This window comes from Aptenodytes patagonicus, chromosome 17 (genome assembly GCF_965638725.1).
Source record: "Aptenodytes patagonicus chromosome 17, bAptPat1.pri.cur, whole genome shotgun sequence".
Classification (NCBI taxonomy): Eukaryota; Metazoa; Chordata; class Aves; order Sphenisciformes; family Spheniscidae; genus Aptenodytes; species Aptenodytes patagonicus.
The window spans coordinates 11,501,335-11,523,961 of NC_134965.1; the positions used below are offsets into that span (position 1 = coordinate 11,501,335).

Sequence of the window (22,627 nt, forward strand, 5' to 3'; positions counted from 1 at the left end):
AGTTGGCTGCAGACTGGGAAACGAAGCCCAGAGTTCTGGTTTTGAACTATGCTTTGAACATTTCGTATTTTAGTGGTTTCTGACTCTTCATCTTCACTGCCTCTTTCCCCACATGGACATACACTCCTGGCAGGTGGTATTTGTCAAGCTCACCCTTGGCACACTTGGCTGTTCTTGACAAACCAGGCCAACAGCATGGGGCCATGGGGCCCCAGGGACGAGCACACCGGAGGACAGGTTGAGGGCCCGATGCATCATTCCGGCAGGCCAAGCCTGGAGAGTTTGGGGGAAAATAAAGCTAAATAGGAGGGAGAGCAAACAAAACAGCCTGCTGGTTAGATTCTTCCCTTCACCTCCAGAAGTGATGACCACTTTAGATGTCCTACTGTGAAGTGCAGTGTGTGAGACAGTTCATCATCACTCAGAAAATAAACTGTTTGAGATACTAGGTTGAACATCTATGTAACAAACTGAGGTGTACCAAGTTAGTAGCGGTTCCTGAAAAATCTCTGCTCAACCTGGCTTCCCTTAGAGAAAGCCTAGAACATATATCTGTAGAGAAAATGTGATTGAAAGCCACTATTTGTTTACATTAACAAAACAGTCTTAAAGACAGGATTTCTTTTAAACACAAAAGACGAGGAGGAGCAAACGGATTAAAAATAAGTCAGCAACAGACTTGGGAACATCCTTGTGAGGGCTGAAATGAAATGTAGTCCTGGAAGCTTGAACCATATAAGCAATGCATAAATTGGGCGTGCTGGGCTCTTCAGTCTTACTTCCATTAAAAAGAAACCCAATGGAAATTAACCTGTTAGTGCATGGCAGCAGCACGTCACCTATCTCATATGAAATCACACCATGTTAGCTTATGACGAGGAAAGGGAGTTGAGGGAGGTGGAGGAAGGTACGGGGGTGGAAAAAGGGGGAGGCAGGGAAAGTTAAAAAAAAATAAAAATCTCTGCCTCAGCAAAAGTTTTCATTAAAATTTTAGACAAATGATCTCTGTGTCCTTCTCCCATGCTGCCTGGGGCTCCATGCTATTTCTATGCAAATAACAACCTCGTGGTTTATATCTTATTATTTCCACCGGAGCTGCGGCGACATGACCCGAGACGTGTGTGAGGTAGACAGCGAAAGAGAGAGAGGGAGAGAAAGAGAGGGAGAGGGAGGGAGAGAGATGGAGTGGCTGCTCGCTGAAGTGTGAAAAAATATTGTCAGGAGTGAGCGGCAAGAACAAAAAAAAAATTGCAGGGATAACGTGTTTATTTCAGCCCTTCTCCCCATGTGAACCAGCACCTTTTAAAATTCATTGGGCATCAGGCGATCATGCACAATCCATCTGCTTTCACTTTATCATTTGCATTTCATGCCTCCTGGCTTTTGATGTGCTGATACTTTGATGCAGTCAGGAGACGCGCATTATCATTATTTCAATTTTCAGGGGGGTCAGCAGGCTCAGCACAGGCGCGCGCACACACTCACAGGAGAGGAATGAAATGTCATTTCCACCTCTCCACCCCCTGCTGAAATGCAGTGGTGAAGACAAAAGGGGTACAGATGAAATGCAGCCCTGGTGCCCCACGTGCAGAGCACTGTCCCCACCTCAGAGCATCACACCTTTTCCCCAGGTCTTTCCCTTGCCCGACGGCCTGGACTATAAACAAAGACATCTTAATCAGGAGCAGAGGGAAACCTTGTACAGCTCTTGCGCAGTTTCTTGTCACCCCTGACAGGCAATGGGTCTGAGAGAATCCTTAAACCTGCCTGATATCAGGTGTCTTACAGTGATACGCCTCTCTACTTACAAAGCAGTGACACAGATGCAGTGAACAGCCAGCACGTGATTAGTCAACCTCCAGAACCAAACATTAGCTTCAGCTAAAAATTATACTGACCTTGAGCTCATCATCTAAGTTATAGGTTACAGTCTGGTTTTGGCAGCTGGACCTTTCCCTCTACACCTAAACCCTCAGGCTGGTTTTACATAATGATAATGAGCAAGACCAGCAACAGATCTGCTGGCACATAATGTTTGTCACAGACCCCCTCTGCTCCCCCTGTAAATTAAAAAGAATCCAGTATTTCACAGGAAAATAAAATTAAAAAAAAAAATTAAACAGCTTTCCAGAAAAAACCTCACTGCTCTCTGAAAGCCTAATTGTCTCCATTGCTGCAGAAACATTTTTGCATTGCACATTCTCTTCTTGCAGAGAGAAGACATTTTGAAGATGTGTATGCAGACACAAGACTATGTGTAAGCTTTGTATGGCATCCTCTATGAAGACAGTATTTAAAAGTCAGCAATGGAAAAAACTGTCCCAAATCCCTGACACCTAATTGGGAAAAGCTAAAGGAATATTTGCATGCAACTGTGTTAGGAAACATTCAGTTCCAACCGTCATGCAAGGTAGCAGTTTCCATTTATTTATTTTTGTTTCAGTCGTGATCTTTCCTCACGACCCTGCCAGCTGGATTGGTGACCTTCTAATTCCCACAAAGTAAAGCACTGACTTTGCTGCACATCTACTCTAAGGGAACAAGAAGCAGCAAGGCTCACTCACTCCACAGAGAAAAACTACAATAGGTTTCCACCATGAGACCCTTCTGGAGTTTTATTCACGCGAATGAACAAGAACACATCATATATCCTGCCCAAACAGCCTCTGCATTCCTACAAGAGAAGACTTTGCTTAATTGGCCCCTGGCTGATAGTGACCTGACTTCTAGCCAAAAGAAAATTCAAACTGCCCATCTAAATTCAAGGGACAAGTGTTTAACAGTTTACATAGAAGAACAGGGAGACAGAGGATAAGTCTGAAGTAGATACTGCCTCCATGGCAGGATGATGCAGATGCATTTGCATTCACCATTTGCTTCACACCCTCCTTAAGATCTCAGCTGGACTGAGCTTGGTCATTTCAGGTTGGCACTGGACATCATTTCACTACTTCAGACATACTTCTGGGACACAATTATAGCTGGATCCATTCAAGAAGCTCTGACCAGAACTGCAGGGACTGGAAAATGAAGATCATATGAACTAGCAAGAGACGTCACACAACATCCAGGAGTGAGCGGGGATTCCCAGTCTCCCACTATTCAAGGACAGGTAAACTTATTGTTGGGTCTGGGCTTAGCTGTCTTACTGGGAAAGCTGGATAGGATGCAATAGGTTCCTCCTTTGCCTGACCTTTAGGCAGGCAGAGGTTCAGTGCCTACATAAAAATATATGCCTTTCCAACAGAGCAGGGAGGAAAGAAAAGGACACATGGGATTATTCAGCCCACTGAAATTCTTGGGATGGGATAAGTCACCCCTAGAAAGCATCTCCTTCTGCCTACACCTGCTGACGGATGTCAGGTGTTTAATTTAGACTAAATCCTTAATTTTTAAGTGCCTAAAATTTAGTGAGATTAATGTAGTCCTATAAAAACAAACATTCACTCCACAGATAGAGAGTGCCATTAAACCTGGAAAGAAGAGGCAGAAGAGGAGGAGTAAACAGACTGGCCCTGCCATCTGGAAAACTCTGCAGGGCTCCGATCCCCAACAAATGACAGCTGGAACCAGGCAACTTACTCCACTTCAGCAAGCACTAAACTGACTCAATTTCTTTTTAAAGGATGGATCTTCAAATGCCTCTTTTCCTTCCATTGATGCAGGTGTGTGTGATGTGTGTAAGAGATCTAACTGAGGGTGCTGCATCCTAGAGTTGATAGGATCAATGCTTCATTTTCTGCAGAGCCCCCTTTATTCAGAGGAATAATTCAACGAGAGACTATTTTCCTTTTATCTCCCATTGTCAGGCAGGCACTCCTTGAAACGCAGCTTGCGATGAAGCACAACCACCCCAGGTGCTGGAGAGTGCCTGAGAACAAAGCTGCACAATGGGGAAGGGCACTTGTGCCCGCACAATCCTAACTCCCACGTAAACAAAGCCCTCAGTGAGAGGGACAAGAGTGGAGTCGGCTGTGAGCCGTGTCTGCTACAGACAAGGAGCTGGAGGCTGTGATATTAATAGGCTTGGGGCAGCAAGGGAGAAAAAACGCCTCGGGGGGGGGGGGGGGGGGGGGGGGAAGCACCACTTTAGTAGTGAAAGCAGTAAGTTTTCTTACAGCCCGAGTTATTCCTCCCTGACCTCACAGCTGAGATTTCCAGCAGGTCTGACCCCTTGAAAATCACCATCCGCACACTCTTTCTCAGGCTTCAGTGCTCCCCCAGTATTAATGCAATGCTGCGGACGGCTGAAAGTTCAGGGTGATTCTGGCCCGCGTATTTTGAAACGTGGTCTTCCAGACACTGGCAGCACTCCTATTTCCTCTATCACAGTACACAGTGGGTGGGAGAAGATGCCGCCAGTCGGTGGGCTTCTCCACTTCTGTCATTTAGTCATTGCACACAACCTATGTTAAAAGCTGCTTCTCCTTCTTCCCCTTCATCTGGTTCATGCTCAAGCCCTTAAATCTGCAGTTCTGCCTAGATCCCCTGCCAATCTCCAACCAGGATGCCTGGAATAGTGCCTCTGGCTGTCAATACGATGTTCTTGTCAGGAAAAACAGGTGCATGAAAGGACTGCTCTCTGACCAGAGAGAAAAGAAAAAAGAAAAAGACTGCGAAGGCATGAAAGTTTCACAGCTGCTGCCCTGTGTCAGTTCTCCTCCTTGATCAGGAGGAGCCCGAGAAGGGACAAAGCAAAAGGGACCAAGCGCAATGACAGGTATAGTGGTGGCAGCTCCTTCAGTCTCCAGCAGAGCTCACAGAAACACCAACTCAATTCACATAGCTCTGAAGACTGAAATGTAAAGACTTACTTTGTTGAGGGCTCCACAGCCAGTCAGGATTATATGAGAGTTCTCAACCTGGATAGTCCTCTGACCTAGCCGAACAAGGTAAGCCCCAATTCCAATTGCCCGACATGTAACCTTAAAAAAAAAAAAAAAAAGAAAAAAAAAGAAAAAAAACCAAGTCACATTGATTTCTGTCTTACCACACAGCCAAAACCTATTGATTCAAACACCTAGATAAAACTAGGCATGTTTATATTACAAGGCTACAAAATCTACTCTCACTGCAAAACTCCAGAATCTATTTTTTTTGTAAAACACAGTATCTGAACATACGTGTATTTTATTTAAAAAAAGAGAAGCAGTAACTTACAGACTGAGCAAACATGAAGCCAAATGACTGTTTTCTAAAAGTGTTTCAAATTTAGTCTGAAAGGGACCCAGCCCTGTAATGGTGCCAGTAGCGTTGCTCAAAGCCTACAGGAGCCAATTTACATCAACCAGAATTCTGATCCCAGATGTATCTTCTGGGTATCGTTGCAGGATTTTTAGCTGAAACAGACAATACAGTTTGAAGAATAGAAGCAGTGGGGGATTACCAAGTTGATGGTGATAATACTCTCATAGGCTAAAGATGATTCTCCAGCAATCATGCCAGATCCTCTGAGGTTCTCTATTCCAAGTCCGTCTTCCTTTCCGATAATATCTGTTATCTTATACCTGAGGGAGACACATACAGCCTTTGAGTCACAAGGTCCAGTGATTTGTTGAATCAGTTTGCTACAAAGAAAATGAAAAGTGACTAAATACCATTAAGGCTCCAAAGAGTAATGTGCATAAAACCCTGTCCTGGTTTCGGCTGGGATAGAGTTAATTTTCTTCCTAGTAGCTGGTACAGTGCTGTGTTTTGGATTTAGGATGAGAATAACATTGGTAACACCCCGATGTTTTAGTTGTTGCTGAGCAGTGCTTACACTAGTCAAGGACTCTTCAGCTTCCCATGCTCTACCAACGGAGAAGGCTGGAGGTGCACAAGAAGCTGGGAGGGGGCACAGCCAGGACAGCTGACCCAAACTGGCCAAAGGGACATTCCATACCATGGGACGTCATGCTCAGTACATAAACTGGGGAAAGCTGCCCGGGGGAGCCGCTGCTCGGGGACTGGCTGGGCATCGGTCGGTGGGTGGTGAGCAATTGCATTGTGCATCACTTGCTTCGTATATTCTATTATTATTACTATTATCATTATTATTATTATTATATTTCAATTATTAAACTGTTTTTATCTCAACCCACGAGTTTTCTCACTTTTACTCTTCTGATTCTCTCCCCCATCCCACCGAGGTGGGGGGGAGTGAGCGAGCAGCTGTGTGGTGCTCAGTTGCCGGCTGAGGTTAAACCACAACAAACCCGACCAGGACCTGTACATGGGCTCATTCTACAGCCTTGCTGAACACCATGGAATAGTCCTACATATGAGCAGCCACAGCAGCACTGCAAAGAGGAAATGCCGAGGGAGAGGAATGCCCATGAAAAGTGTTCTTCTGCCATTCCCACAGGACGTGAGGAGCAGGCTGATTATAAGAAAAAGGGCAAGAAAGGAAGAGAATGCAGCCAAAAGAAAAAAGAAATAGAACAAGAGATTATAATGAGGCTCTTACCTTTTCTTTACTTTCTTCTTTCATGCCTTCCTGCCCCAGCACGGTCCCTTCTTACTCAGTGCTCTCAGACCGGCTTCTATCTTTTCCACTAGGCCCTTGCTAAGCAAAGTACTTGAGCATGTGCTTAAGTGCTTCACTGAAGAGAGCCACTAGCTTCCCCACCACACACAGAGGCACGCACACCTGCTTGCACCCAGCACCATCCCTCTGTTCCTCCAGAGCTTGCCAGTCTGCAAACTAGGCTTTTTTTTTCTTCCTAAGCACATCCTCCTCCCTCTGCCCAGGAGCACCACTACAGCTGCAGTCTAGTTCTGAAAGCTTCTTTGCTCATTTTCAGATGTGCTACCTTTGGGATGTAGCTGGGAAGATGCAGACACCTAGAGTAGATGTGTGTGGAAAATCATAGGCTATAAGGCAGTTTAGTGCAACCACTGCAGCCCAACCCTTCAAAATGCATGGAGGCCTTAGCCTTCACTCAGGAATTCTTTTCCTTTCTACAGAATCTAGCAGAAAAGTAATTTTCAAAATTTAGACTGCAAGTCTTTGGGCAAGAGTCATTGTCCTGGTCATTCAGTGTTCGCCACTGCACGACCCTCAGTCATGGCTTGGGCCCCTAGGCAGTAGGAGTCAACTACCTCAAACAAGGCATGTCATGATACAACTTTTAACTCTCGTTTCATGCTCTGACCACACATAGCTATGGCTTTCTACGTACCTGGATCCTAAAGAATGTCGTAGCTGAAGACAAGGACGTGACATGCATCACTTTGTATACCTCACGATGAACAGAAAGCTTTTTGTTCTGACCTGTCTGTGCTTACCTGGACTCTCCATTGTCCTCCACATGTTCACAGTGAACTGAGTTCAGGGCACTGACTTTCTTATAGTCTTGAGGAGTCAGGTACAAGTATTTGTATCCCTGTAGGGAAAAACAGTTCATTCATCTCATTCCCACCTGTAGTCCCTTCCCAATCCCCAATAACCCCTTCCAAAAGAAAGTTTCAAGGGAGCAGAATTTAATTCCAGATAGCAGTAAGAACATCCTCTCTTAACATCAGAGCTCCAGCTGAGGTCAGTGAAAGCTAGGGATGTTTTCAACATTTAGCACTAACTCATTCTGGATGCCAACCCTGCTGCCTGAGAGATCCAATACCAAGGAGAACTTTGGATCTAACAGTCTAGCAAATATTTACCGTTACCTCTATTAAAAGAGGTGGTGTAAAAGTAAGATTCTTTTGTGAGCTACTGCAGTTTCACCTCTGATTCCTGTGCCTCCTTACCTTATATGGGTCATCTGGGTCTTCCCAAGCTACATGGAACATGTGCCGAATCTCCTCAGCCAAACCAATCCTGGCTCCACTGTTGGCAGCCACATAGATACGGGGGATGCCATGTGTTCGAGCAAGCTCTGAAGCCCTCAGGAACAGCATGTCCTCTTGAGGCCCAAAAGAACCTATTCGGTATGTAATATCATTGCCAATGACAATGATGTCACGGCCTTCTGGATACTCGGGGGTCTTCAGAGTCATCTTCCAGGCCACCATCCCAATCTGCAATCAAGAGCAGAGAACAACAAAAACTAAATGTGTATCTTCAAGATGTGAAAGAGGGGAATCACGCAGGGGCCATTTTTCTTGTGTGTGTTGCACTTCAGATATCTTCTTTGGGAACTCCAATAACAGCAGCTCTGATATGCACTGCCAGCATAGAGCACAGCTGGCAGGACTTGATCCTTTCCACACTCACTGGAGCACATCCTCCATTGCTCTCTTCCCACCCAAGACAGTAATACTGGCCCTCCCTCTCCCCATTCAGGGATTTGTCACAGGTCCAAAACACATTCTGCAAACGCCCCCCTTGCAGGGTGCTGCATTTATTCCGTGTGCCAGACCTCACAGGGTGAGGATGGATATGCTGCCGTACAGGAATCCTGACCATCTGCTTAGGCTACCCAGATATCACCCCAGAACCTCATCACCCTGGTTCTCTCTCACCCTGCCCTCATTTTAATAATCCTTTTATTTCATAACTACCTCCATTTTTTTTTCTGTCCTTCCTTTCATTTCTTTGGCTCTTCCCTTTTTCCTTCCCAAATATTGCAGCAGTTTCTTTCCAAACCTGCCTGGATAAGTAATGCTTTTTGCTGCATATTCTTCTTTTTAAAATCACCAGATGATCTCTTCTGGCCCATCTTATGGAGATCAGCAACATCTGTACCCTGCATCTCCCATCTCTCAGCTGCCGCGTATCACTGCACTGGGGAGCTGGCCATCCTGGAATGCCATTAACAGATGGAAATAGCAGCGTCCCTTGAAAGCCACATGCATCACCCAGTCTCCGCTTGCCCAAGGATCATAAGCTCTGAGTACACATTCCTCAAGCCAATTGCACATCCTCTGCAATCAGGAGGGTTGAAACTCTCATTGTGGAGACTCTGAATTCTGCACATGATGAACTAAAGCGGGAGGGGGAGAGGGGAGAAGCAGCAGATAGATATGTGCCATTTAATCCAAATCAAAATGGCACAATACACAGTTGAGATCCAATCAGCATCTGCAATAAGATATGCCATAACAGACTCATTAAAAAAAATAAAAAGGCAGAGGAATTAATCAAAGGGTCATTGGAAGTAAAGCAGGCAGCAATCCAAAAATATTACAACTGGCTACTGGCAGATCCTTCCCTTACACCTCCCCTTTTGAGAGCTGAGATTGCAAGTTAACACAATGATGGTGTTTCAGTTCACCTTCTCCTTGGTCTCAGTTTCAGCCACTGCTATTTTGACTGATACGTCGTAAGGGATTAATTTGTTTGCCTCTGAATATTTGCAGGTTTACAGTTACATCTTAGCATCCAACTGCAGCGTTTGGAAGAGAGAGATACTGCAGCAGTTTCAAAGACAGGAGCATAAATCCCTAAAAGTCCTTGGGATGCTTTGCTAAAATACCAGTGTTATTGCAAAATTAAAGGGGAGAGTTGTAATGCTGTAAAACAAGTGGACACAGCTGTTGGTCAGGCACACAGACCGAAAGTGTGTGCAAAGAGACCAGGGGTCACACAGACAACCAGTCCAGAGTCTGAAAGAGCAACCTAATTCATCCCAAACAAACCTACACAGCCAGAGGGGTTCCTTGGACTTCTGTTCTTCCACTGCTGGACTTTCATAGCAGAAAAAGGAAGAATAAAGGTGAAAAAAGGAGAAGAAAAGTAAGCTTTGTCCTTCTGACCTGACTGTTGCAGGAAGAGATGCCAGGGACTGGATACTGTGTCTCTGTTCTAACTCTCAACTGTGGGCGAGCTTGCAATTAGAAACAGCAGGTTAAAAAAGTCTGCAAATCCAAAGTTAAAGGCTTCAAAATTAGCCTCTAAGAAATAAGGGATGCCTGTCTATAACCCATCACCTATTGCAGCTCAGTTCTTTACCATATTTTACAGGCTTTTTTTTTTTCCCTGCCATAACTAAAATCCTTAAGTGGGGACTTACCAAATCTTTCTGATACCACCTCAGAAACCAGCTTTAGGTATTGATACAAACCCAAAGGGAAGATAGGGTAATATTCTCTTTAAAACTGCACTGTAAACTTCTTCCAAAATAGCACAGAAATAACACTAATTTCCAGGTTTTTGCCCAAGTAGTCGTTTCCTTGCAGCTACACTGATCCCATCAGCCAGGGCCACACCAGGAAGCTTCAAGCACCGTCAGATGAACACAAGCCACACGAGCAACAGGAGAAATGCTCAGGCTTGGTATTTGATAAATACTTGTCACTGCAGTAAACTGCAAGATAGAAACACATAAAGACACTGCCAGAAACCTACACAATAACCACAACATACTGAAAGTAAAATTCTAGCACCCTCAGCTCACATGTGAGGCAGATGAATGAACACTTGCTCCAGGGCTTAGGGACTAGTGACCGAGCTCAGTTAGTATCCAGGACTAGTCCCACAGCCTGTCTCACCTATCAACATGCAAGAGATTTTCCTCACTTTCATCAGCTTGATGATTTTTGACAGTACAGAAAACAGGCAAATTAAAAGCATTTCCTATTTAGAAAATTCAGATTGTGACAGAAGTCTTGGAATAGTTCCCTAACCCGAGATCATGTATCCGCTACATAAATAAAATCCCTTTTGTTAATGCTCACTAGTAGAATAGAAAAAACTATCTAGCCAGGGCACAGCAAACACAAACTCTTGGAAATACTTTATAGCTGATAAATATGGAGCAACGATATGCCATTTAAGAAAAGAAAAATTAAATGCACCACTTTATTAACTTGTGTGTCTTTTTGCCTCCCCAATACATAGCGCTTTTTGTGCCATTTATCCAGTAATAAAAATCACAGGGCACAACTAAGGATTTTTTTGCTATGAACAGTGTAGATTCCATTTAAATTTATGGGTAGTGGAGGATAGCTTTCTATTTCAGAAAAAAAAAAAAAGATGAGATTTTTAAGTTAACGGCAGCATGCCAAAAAAATGGAGAGTTCACAGGTTAATTAGACAGGCTGAGCTAATCACCTAAGAGCACTGTCAGAACAATAATGGGTGATGGTAAGCAGCAGTGGCTTCAAAACGGGCTCTTTTTAAGAGCCAGCGTAGTTTGGAAGTGCTTCTCCTGCCACAGCTCTATTCCCAGCACACCGAGGAATGAAGAAGAGAGGGAGGAAAAAATAAAAGCAGGAACCGTCTTATTTAACTGTTTTTATGTTGGTAAAATGATTTGTGCCACAGTATTTCCATAAGAAGTGGGACCATTATTCTCCTGTAGGAACACATTTGGTTTGAAAAGTATCACTGGACAGAACGTGAAAATCAAACCAGATGAATTATTCACAACCTCCGATCAGAAGTGATCATTATTTCTGATGTTCCAAACTGTGATTAGGATTCAGTGCTCAGATGTCATTTGCTCCCTGAATAGCACCAGCAATGCAGAATTGCATGACACACATATATTACACACAAGTTTTATATATATAATTTTATACACACCTTCTCCCACTAGATCTTTGGCTTAATGTAACCATTAACAGATAGTAAAAACACGGTATTAACTAACATTCATTTTCATGGTGCTCATAAATGCCATTAGTTTGACACACAGTGTCAACACTAATCATGGCCTAAAATTAACACCAAAATTGACTCCAACATTAATTGCGCTATCGATGTGAACAGTAATACACACACTGATGCAGTTACAAATTGACTGCTAGTGGCAGCCGGAGCTGTTGACAACAGGCACCGAGGGGAATGGGGAAGAAACCGATCCCCGTCTCCCTCCTGAAAGCACAACAGACTCCGAACGAAGGGAAGCCAACGCAAATGGTGGCTGGTGTTCAGGCAGAGGGAGCTTTTAAGTCTCTTTCTAGCAGGATCTGTAATTCCTGGAGAAGCGTAGCTGACAGAAAATCTGATGTAAACGAGAACAGCTTATTATTTGACAGTATCTACTCTTGAGCCATGCCAATTGTGTTGGTTTATTCTACTTCTCTCACAAGAAGGATGATGCTTGAGCCTAGGTACTTTATGCCATGCTTCATTTTATTTATTTACGTCCAAATTTGGAAACCTGAATGCGGGTCTCAAAATCTCTAAGTAGAACAACTGAACTTACAGAACCCTGACAACACTTTTGTCTTGTTCCCATTCTGTTGCATCTGTATCATATGTAAGCTTTAGATGTAAAAAATATATATAAAACACGAATACATTTGTATGTCAGTATTTATTACATACAAAAATTATAATAAGAAAGGAAATGCAACAGTTGTAGTGGTCTAGCACGTGAGCACTAGAAATGCTGAAGCTGAACATTAATGAAAACACATTTCCGCCCTGCTGTGCACACACGTTCTGACATTGTTAAATCAAGGAACATGTGCTTTATTCCCCCTTCACAACCTCTGTCTTTTCTGGAGGTAAACCAGTGTCCACTGACCCCAGGATGCTGAATCACTCTGCTGCATAGCCGTGGACAAGGTGTGTTCTATAAAGGAACAAAGACATCCCCAGAAATTTTACTTGATGCAGACGTAGCAATTTTGGTATTTCATCATTCGAATCTGATGCCAAGAACTTCAGATCTAAAAGAGAGACACTCCGTACTTATGCTGTAACCAAAAGCTGTAAAATTTTTTATCTTCAGCATGAACCAACTCCCAGAAAAAGGGCATGATGCACGTGGTTTGCTAGAGGCATTCAGACTTAATGCCTTGACAAGGGTGGAGTGCCAAAACCCAGGATTCCTTCATTCTCTTCTTGGCTCTGAAAAACGCGTCATTTAGTGATCAAAGCAGTGGTCGCAGGCAGCACAGCCAAGCACACATTGGCATGGTTCTTCTGAACAGCATGCGGCCAAGTGGATGAGAGATGGGAAGAAATGGTTCCAGGATGACACGTGGCAAAGGCTTGCTCAGTAAAAGGCGTCGTGCAGTACAGCGGACTGAAGGAGACGTGAATTCGTACTGCCTTGGTTCCTTGCACCAGACCAAAGGGCACTCGGATGGCAAGCCAGGAAGCAAACCAGCAAAAGGCTGGCTGATGTTCAGGGAAAGTGGATGGACACAGAGCACCAAAAGGAAAGCTCAGAAAAAGCCATTAAAGACACTGTAAAAGTAGTTTTTACTGCACACACATCTGTGTTGCAAGGTATGAAGCTTGCACAGTGTCTCTTGGGGATAGCAAAAAGCATAATGCTGAACCCAAACCAAATTCTCTATCAAATTCAAGTTCCTGCTGCAAGCCCACCAAATCAACTGTGAGCAACACTGCCAGCTTCTTCACCAAAACAAAAGCATTTTTGATGAAGCTTTCCAAACTAAACAATAAATAACTTCTCCCTAGGCAGAGTGTAAGGCTTGAAAACTTCAGCTGAAATAGTTTGCATCTGGTGAAGTTACAGACAGATAAAGTATATTACAGAGCGACAGATAACCTTTATTAGGAGCTTTCTTGTAGGCAAGAACTTTCTTGTCTACAGTATCCATATTATCCATATACACATGTTCAAACATCTATATCAAAATACAAAATAAAACTCTCTGCACCACCACTTACATCTCTGACCTAGTAATGCTTGTATTTGTGGATTTTAAAACCCTTCAAGAAATTTGGAGTTCTAGTTGCTCTTTGAATAAGACATGATTTGGGCAATCACTGCTTTCAGTGTCCTCTGAGAGCCTCACCTGCGATGTGTGGGGTTATTTCCTGCCCAAGAATTTATTTTTTGTAAAGCGTTAACATATATCAAATACACTTATTAGAGGTGTGATTTAAATGTAAACGTTGGATAAAATTCAGAATTACAAGAAAGGTAACAAAATTAAAATTCTGTATTTGTCTGGTAGCATTATGAAATTCAACAGTCATTAACTGATTATATAAAATTTAAAAAAAAAAAAAATTTACTTATAACCTTCCAAAAATTCACCTTTTAAATAACTGCTAAATTCTAACTAACTCAACGGTATATGTTAGAGGCTCATAACCTCTGGTTCTGTAAGGAAAGCCTTTTCAAATCTTGAACATCTAGTATTGCTATAGCATACATGTACCTTTTCAAAAATCAGGCCATGGGAGATACTGCATCTACAACACTGTGAGAAACAGCACACTGAAGATACTGATCTGCATGAATATTAACCCTTCAAACAATTCAAGGTATTACAGAGTACGCCTGCTTAACCGTACAACCACTGTTCAGCTAAGGAGATGCTCCCTATACACTGTGACATGCATCCATCCCATCTCGAACAGAGTTCAAAAGACCCCCCCACACCAGTCCCATCCTCCCATGCACACACCTGCTACTCTTAAAGTTACATTAAATGATCTAGGCATATAAGTGAGGAAAAAAAAAAAAAATCAGCTTTCAGTGATGCTAGGGGGACCCTCTTTTAATTTGTATTATATTTCACTTGCCACAAGACATTCCACCTTTTACTAAAAATAACACTCTCCAGTCCATGACAAAAACGTGCTCTGTCCTGATCCCTACCCCCACGTCTCATGGTGACCTCTGAGCATCTCATTGATAGGGGCTAAAATTATTCTGCCAAAGGAGGATCACCTTCTGAAATTGCATGATGAGTATTTCAGATGAGGAGACACCACTTGCTGTGCAGCACAAATAGTTGTCCAGCTTCCCTGTTATTTAAACCCATTCCTACTGCCAGAAGAGCCTTCAGGTTAGGATTGTTCCCAAAACTCATCAAGAAGAAGGGTTGGGAAACCCAAAGAGAAACAACTATTTTTACAGTAATCTCTGGGAAGAATAGCGGTGGGGCTGGGGCAGGGGGGAGAAGATGCACGGGTGTTTTCCCTCACCTTCATGTTAATTCACTGACTTTGCCATCACCCGTTCTCTGCTTTTTCTCAAGTACCTACCATCCGCCATAAGTAACCCAGCGGATGTTTTAATACCCTGTGCCTGTCATAAAATGCAGGAACATGGGGTGACAAAGCAGAACATGCAGTTCAACTATTAAGCTTTGCTTGTATAAAATTCATTAGCTACACCTTTCAGCCCCAGGCAATCCAGGGAGCTGCCGAAGCAGAGTTTCAGCAGCCCTCTGCCCACCGCCGTCCTGAATTTCACCTGGCCAAACCTTCCCACATTCACAAGAAAGGGTGCCTGCCAACGCTCCAGCTAACAGCTCTGATTATGGATTATTTCTGATCCTCATGCTACTGAGAAGGAAAAACTGTGACATCTAGTGCCAACAGGGAAAATGACACATTTTACGTGCACACTGCATGAGACTGAGACGAAGGGTAATGTGGGGTGTTGCTGCAGGCGCTCCTTACACTCACTTTCTCCTTGTCCTTGAAGATTAGTTGGGTCTTATCAGCGGATGGTGCAGTCCTAGTGCCAGAGGATCACGGTAAATTGTAGTCAAAATACATAAAGTGCTATAGAAAAACATCAGAACGCCCAGCTCAAGAATGACAAGTAACATATTGAGTTCTCCAACAGGCTGAGGGAATTACCTTTTCACACTAAGATTTCAGCTAATATGCTAATCTTCGGAACAAAGCCGTCTTCAACGGGCATTTGAAGAGGATGTCACTACATTACAGGTCGTGTCTTCAGCAGAGCTACTGCAACCAACATGTTTTTAAATACTGCGTGAGTTGCCATACACTTCTGAACTCTAGCCCTGTTCACTTGTCTGTGTTCACACAATTTCTGACTCTTTCAGAGATTTCCCCATTTTAGCACAGCCATGTAACTACAGAGCAACATCAGAGGCTTAGATGACGGGCAGGACAGAGGTGAGCTGCCAGGGCAAAAGGCTCCCAGAGGACAGCCATCAGCTCCTCTTGCACTGTCAAACAGGGTGAGGTGCTGCATCCTTTCAAACCCACCCCTCCCAATATTAGTGTAGAAAGTCCCAACCACACACCTCCACCCCACATGCCCAGTGAAGATCTTAGCCAGAAACACCAAAGATTGTGCCACTAAAAAAAAGGCTTCCGCTTATTTAAAAAAAAATAAAATAGCAGAAATGTTAAAAGCCTCGTGTTATGATCTACATAAGCATCCAGGCTGTGGTATGAACTTAAAATTTTCTTCTTAAAGACATTTTAGCGTAAAATGCATAAGATTACAAACTACAAGGAGATCTTTTTGCTCCCGCCTATATAAACTCTATACGTTTCAATGGTCCATGTCTATCTTAAGAGTGAGACTGGAGTCAGGCTGAGCATCCACCTCTGGTGCTTAGCTCTTGATATGCTCACAGTTGTACAAAAAATTATACCCCATTTGTCCCAAAGTCTATTCAGTCTTTACTCAGGAGCATTAGAAGGGAGCTAATCGACTGGTTAAATACTGATAAAATACTGTCTTCTTCAGCTCCCTTCTCTACCTGCTGGCTCTGAGAATTATTTACAAACTGTTCTCAACTTTTTAGCATGGCACATTCAGTCTTGTCAAGGGTGTTGGGTTACTGAAATCCTGTGGTAGCAGACAGAGCTTATCAGAACAGTCTCACAGGTGAGCAGAGGTGTCAAAGCAGCCAGACTAGCAATAGAGGACACATACAAAACAAAAAAAACCAGACCAAAAAAAAGGGTAACTAGAGACCAGGACACAGTTCACAAGCTTAACATGAAGGATCCAGAACAGAAGCCATCTAGCAGAAAGCTCCAGGCAACATCCAGGATTCTGTCTGCAGTCCAAAGAAACAGCAGATGCGCTTCAGGAAGAACTCTGGCTGCACTGAGTGGACAAGAGGTTGGAAAAAGGCCCTGCATTAGTGATGTCTTCCGTGCTGCAAGAGTAGGCGGCACGGCCAGCAGCGCTGCAAGCTCCCCCGCGTGGCCATGACAAGACACAGGATCCTCTGCTCAGAAGGAGCAAGCACTATCTAGGAATAAATAGCAAGTTGTATCTTCATGGTCCATTAAGTCCTTGGCTTCTTTGTTGAGACTACTAGCAAAGAGATAATTACTGCCAAATGAGGTGGTGGGCTACGTGAAGTGGTCGCAAGCTAAGCGGAGAAAAACCTCGTTTTGTGAAAGTTCTTAAGAATTCCCTTTTCACAGATTTTCCTGAAAACATAGACAGGTTAGCCAGGTTAGCCCAGAACGTTGCTTGCAAAATCTGAGAGGACAGGAGAAACTCAGCCTCAAGCTCCTGCTCTGCCCCGTATTAGAGCAGGGATTGCAACTTCGGTTGTTGACATCCAGCTGAACACACTGACCACAAATCTCCTGGATTTTATGCTGGTTTCTCAATTTCGCCTGCTAGCTAAAACAATTAGGGCACTCAGCTCAGCTGAATGCTTTAAGAGGAAGAGAGTCTTGACCCCTTTTCACATAGAGAAAATGTAATTGTTCATACCATGTAGCACAGCTCCAACAGGAAAGACAAGCCCTACCTCAGAACAGCTGATACCACGACGGTAAGGCGCTCACTTGCAATGGGGGAATAGCTGTGTTTGAGTCTCTGAGCTAAAACAAGTCGAACAGTAATAGGAACCTGAATGCACTAAACAGCAGCTATATTTACCACACTCAGAAGTTTTCAACAGAAATTTCCTCTTTAATAAAAAACACATGATGTACAATCTCTCAAAAGACTTCAGATTCAGAAAATCAGCAACTTTTGCTGGGAAGAAAGGGGAAAAAAAAAAAAAAAAAAAAATCACATTTACTTGGAAAGTTCCTACCAAGCACTCCCGCCTGTCAGCTCATTGGGGTCTGAGCTGGACACAGCTCATGCCTCTGGATCTCTGAGGCACAGACTCCATTGGCACTGACCATCAAGGGTTACGAACCAGAACTAGGGGAATGCTGTCTAACATAATATCCAGCACTTATTTAGCAAGTAAAAATTCAAAGACTCTTAAAACATATTTGTCTAAATTATCCTCATAACACCCCAGAGCAGTCCCATCTTACTAGGATATGAACAAACTGAAGCAGTGAAAACTTTGACTAAGGCTACCAAGTAAGCCACTGCAAAGCTTGGGAACCTCGACTTCCCCACTGTACTCGTTTCTTTAGGGATCATCTCCCCTGTAACACAATTTTCAGTGTATATGGGCTTCTAGCATTTTGAAGTCAAATACATCTATCTGAGGACAAAACTCTTCCTTAACAAATTCAGACAAGTTTACAGAGCCAAGGAAATGTGCCATATTTTGAGAATGGCTCACCATTGTATCATATGGAAGAAGTGCAGAAGCAATTAATATTTTCTCCTGCTCCTTGTGGCATGTCTCCTCTTCCTATGCAATACTACCAGCTACTGCCACATAGATGGATTACCCCAAGGATCTTTGCTTCCTGGCAGATAAGATGCAGTATTTCTCTGCCCAGATGCTATGCAGACTGATTCTCAAAAAAAGCAGAATGGATCCACTTACAGCCTTAACAAAGAAAAGGCTTATGCTCTGAATTTATCTAGCATCCTGTCTCTTCCTTCTCCACCCCTGCAGCCATCTTCTTTGGAAAGAGAAACTTGAGCACGCGTTTGTGAAAATTTGTTTCCTCAGCTGAATGGAATTAAAACCATAAAAGCCTAAAGTCAGCTCATCCAGATAAAGAAAGTGCAACACGGAGGAATGAATCTGTTCGGCAGCTCGTCGCCTCCTGAATGTCACCTGTCCTTCAGACTGCTGCTGGAACCTCTTCCTCAGATTGTCCGCTCTCACCTGTGAATGAGCGCTATTGTGTGCAGTGGCTATTGGTAACAGAATTCAATACCAAAGCCTCAAACCTCATTCCAGCCGCACATGGTCCTACAGCGACTCGTCCAGCTGCAGACAGGTCGGGCTGACAGTTTAGCACTACCAGCTGTGAGCTGCACGCCTCTCTGGGGAGGCACAGAGCACTTCCCCGGTCTGACCACTCGCTAGGCTTCCCCGAGACACCGAACCCTGGGCTGGGATTTCATCTCTGCGGCCAGCGCCCTCACCTCATTTCTGGGAAGTCATTAAAATGCAGATTAGAGTCTGCCATATACCTCCACAAGAAGCAATCTTCAGCAGCCAGACTGAAAAACGTGGGGGGAACATCATATTTTCCCCTTGTTTATCACACTTTCCAGTGACTCAGCTCCTCAGTGTAAGAGCCACAGAGGCAGGGCCTGAACCTGTGCATTAGATAACAACACTATGCACACCACAACAGCCATGTAATTTCTTTTCAGATTGAGCACAACAAAGTCTACCAAGGGTTAAAAAAACTCCTAATTTTTTTTTGGTGGTCTTTGGGTACAGAATCTCTTATAATAAGACTATTTGTATTCATACTGGCAGAGTAAACACTACATGTTCATGCCCAGGCAGCTCTGTGCTTGTAATTTCAGCAAGAACAGAGCTACATCCCTGAGGGACTTGCTATTTCCCCAGCCACCATCCACTCAAACGCTGAATGAGAGCAGAGAAAGAGAGAAAGATGATGGCATAAGCCTCCACAGCACTGCAGCCTCAGCTTTCACTAAGAATGCAGGGAATAGCTCATTTCAGGTTTAATTATACTAGTTAAAACATTTCTCCTATAGGCCAGCAAAAGACAAGGACATAGTGCTCCCATAGTCACCATTTACTGATTAGGTTCAATTTGAAAACATCACATTCAAAACCTTCCCCTGACAAGATACGTGCAGTAAATAGTGACGAACCCCCCTATTTCCTCTCATCACTATACTTGACGTTTTTGAACAGAGCTTTTGCAAATCTTAAGTTATATATCCAGTAAAAGGACGGTGCTAGTTCAATGATGCCAAGAAAAAATAAATGATACCACCACTTAGAACTGTTCAAATTTAAATTACTGTAGGAACATTCACTTACTGAATCCCACGTAGCCCAGGCAAAAAAAATAGACATTTTCTACTAGTCAGGTTTACTCTCCAGTCATTTCAATGCTGCAATCTTTGGCTTGCTAATGTGATGACACACCAGCAAAAGCCCACCACAACAGCAGAGCCTCCTCCTGCTTGAGCTGAAGGAGTAACTATTATCCCAACAGCATTAGCAGGTTCTTAGTCTCAAGTAAATCATTCACTAGAGGGGGATGTTGCACACACCTTGCCAGTGTGCTACACAAACACTGCATGGTGAGTATTTAAATGGAAAGCATAAAACTGGTTTTTCGTTTTTTAAGCAAATGAAAACATTTCTATTTAGTCTTGTAAAACATATTTTGTTCAAATACAAACCCCAGTTACCTGGAATAGCTGAATGAGCACTTTTTAATTATGAAGGAAAAACAGCATAGGCACAGGTTTGAAATGGAATGATCATTTACTATGGAGGTTAAAATACCCATTGTATGGAAGGTATTAATTTTTAATGAAACAAAAATCTCATTTTCAAGAGAGAGATTTCACCTGTGAAAGACTGAATGAATAGATTTTGTGCCTGGCTGGTAAATTTTCATTACAATTGTCAAACCTAGTCCAAAACACAATGTACTGCAGGATATGGAAAGAAAAGTAGCGTTAAAGAAAGTGCAACTTGCCTCATTTCCTCCCGGCAGCCTGTTCATGTGCACGAGCTGGCCCTGATCATCCAACACCAATTCAGTGTACGTTAGTATGTCAGAAGGCAGCGGCGGTGTTGGCAGGAATGCATGTTCATTCATAGACTCCCAGAGTTTAATCAAAGACTAGAGGATGAAAAGATAAATTCTTGTTAAGAACGTCATCTGCAAATATTTTTGCTCAATCTACTGTGACTTAATATTCAAGACAGAACACTGAAATATCCCTCCTCCCAATTTGACTGACAATATTCAGTGGATATTACTTTGGCATTTAAACTATGAAACACAGTTTCACTCAAAGTAGCATAATTCAAATTACGTGCTTCAGGATAGAACCCAGCAAATCAGATACACAATCAATTCTGCAACTCATTAACACATTCAATGATGTACGAGTCCTATCCTAGGAACTACCACCCCTGCACTGTCCAACCCTCTAGGAAGGCTGGATAACAGGGTGGGAAAACAAAGAAACATAAACAAGAAATGCAAGACAGTTTACATTTCAGCTTCTACTGTTTGACTTATTAATGGAACTATAGCAGCAGTGTATCAGGCGTCCTAATTTCTTTCCAAGCAGACTCAATTCATGGCTGTATAGATCCTGGGAGACCATTGTTAGCCACTCCAGGCCACTTGTTTCCCTGACAAGCAAGGATGGCAACTGATAGAAGTGCTTTGCAGGTACAAAAGTTTAGAACAACCCACCGGGCCTTAAGAACACTTACCTGCCGAAACATCTCAGGAATGTCATAGACATATGATGTCCCTAAAGACTGTGCCTGGAATCTCTTGGACTGAAGCAGGTCTTTGGTCACGTACGGGGTATTGATCAGCATCCCATGAAGCGGTCCCTGTTTATCCCCATATGCCTGGAACATGATCTGCAGCACAAAACATGACCAATTACAGTTTAATCCACTGGTTCCATACAGCTATCTCACTCAAATTTTACCAAAAATCATCAGGACATTCCAGACTGATCAGGCCTCTTTCTGTTCTCTACAAACACGTTAATGCTCGCATATCCTGTAACACCATGCTTCATCATGCATTACTACCCTTTGGAGACAGTGCTGGACCATTACTGCACCGATCTGAGCATCACTGACTTATTACCATACCACAGCAGAAAGCAAAGTGAACAGAGCCACATCCCCACAGAAAAAAAGCCTGTGACTTAGATGACTTCACATTCACCAGTATTTCCCCTGACACTGTATCTACGCCGATGGATTGCGATAGCTGGGAGCAGAGAGGAGAACTCTGTTATTTATGTAGTCGAACAGCACAGTATCCGTATCTCCACTGACTGATCATGGAAGCTAGGTCAAGACTTGCATATGTCATTTGGCTTGAAGTTTTGATATTATAAGTTTAAAAGATTTTCCCATAGTAGCGACATGAATTATCAGCTGCCATGCTTCATGGCACTATATATTCCATTCAACCAGGACTCAGAAGGAATTCTATTTCAACTAAGAAACAGGAGGAGCACTGCTTAACTGGGACAACACTGCATAAATGCTGCTTAATAGAAAGACGCCTGACAGAAGCAACACGATTAGGCTGTTTTTAACAGAATGGTGATCAGATCTGATGTTACAAACGGCAGATCTTTTTCTAATTGAAGGTGAATTAATTGAAGAATTCCACTAAAGATAAAATTCAGTAAGTAAAGCGTATTTTAGTTTTTAGATTAGAAATAGTAGTTCATGCTCTCGTCAGTCTTCACAAACGTTGCTTCGTGAAGTAGCTTCTTCAATGGGAGAAATATTTATTCAGGGTAACAAGCATTTGTGACAGCGCCTGTGTTAGGATCTGTTACTGCACTTGGGGACCAATTCTCCCTAAATCTCTGGAAACCTTCTGAGCAGTTCTGTGGGAGCTGGAGAAGTCTGTACTGAGCATCGCCACTCATTACCGCAGAAACTGCTAAACAAGAGATCAGGGTCATTCCCTCATGATTAATCTATTTTTCCATTCTTCAGAAGTCATGAAAACGCCCTGCACCCGGTACATCAGCAATGCTTGAATTTTTAAAAGAATTTTTAAAAATTCTTTTTTTAAAGGAATTCTCTAAATTCAAAATAACTCTCTGAAAACACAGGAAAAAAATACATAGGTCTGAACCTGTCCTATAAACCTCCGTCATGAGGGGGGAAGATTTAC

The 22,627-nt window shown here is 43.2% G+C and overlaps 1 protein-coding gene across 14 annotated transcripts in view; it reads right to left on the reverse strand.

The window, feature by feature from the left end:
* The window catches only part of ACACA (acetyl-CoA carboxylase alpha), a 153,150-nt gene that overhangs the window by 45,964 nt on the left and 84,559 nt on the right, over positions 1-22,627 (reverse strand). For all 14 annotated transcript variants that reach the window (XM_076354490.1, XM_076354487.1, XM_076354486.1 and 11 more), the window contains 6 exons: positions 21,184-21,339; positions 20,432-20,578; positions 7,729-7,998; positions 7,270-7,367; positions 5,387-5,507; positions 4,815-4,925 (listed from right to left, as the gene is read on the reverse strand). In XM_076354490.1, the coding sequence (XP_076210605.1) occupies positions 4,815-4,925; positions 5,387-5,507; positions 7,270-7,367; positions 7,729-7,998; positions 20,432-20,578; positions 21,184-21,339 (903 nt within the window). The remainder of the gene's footprint in view (positions 1-4,814; positions 4,926-5,386; positions 5,508-7,269; positions 7,368-7,728; positions 7,999-20,431; positions 20,579-21,183; positions 21,340-22,627) is intronic.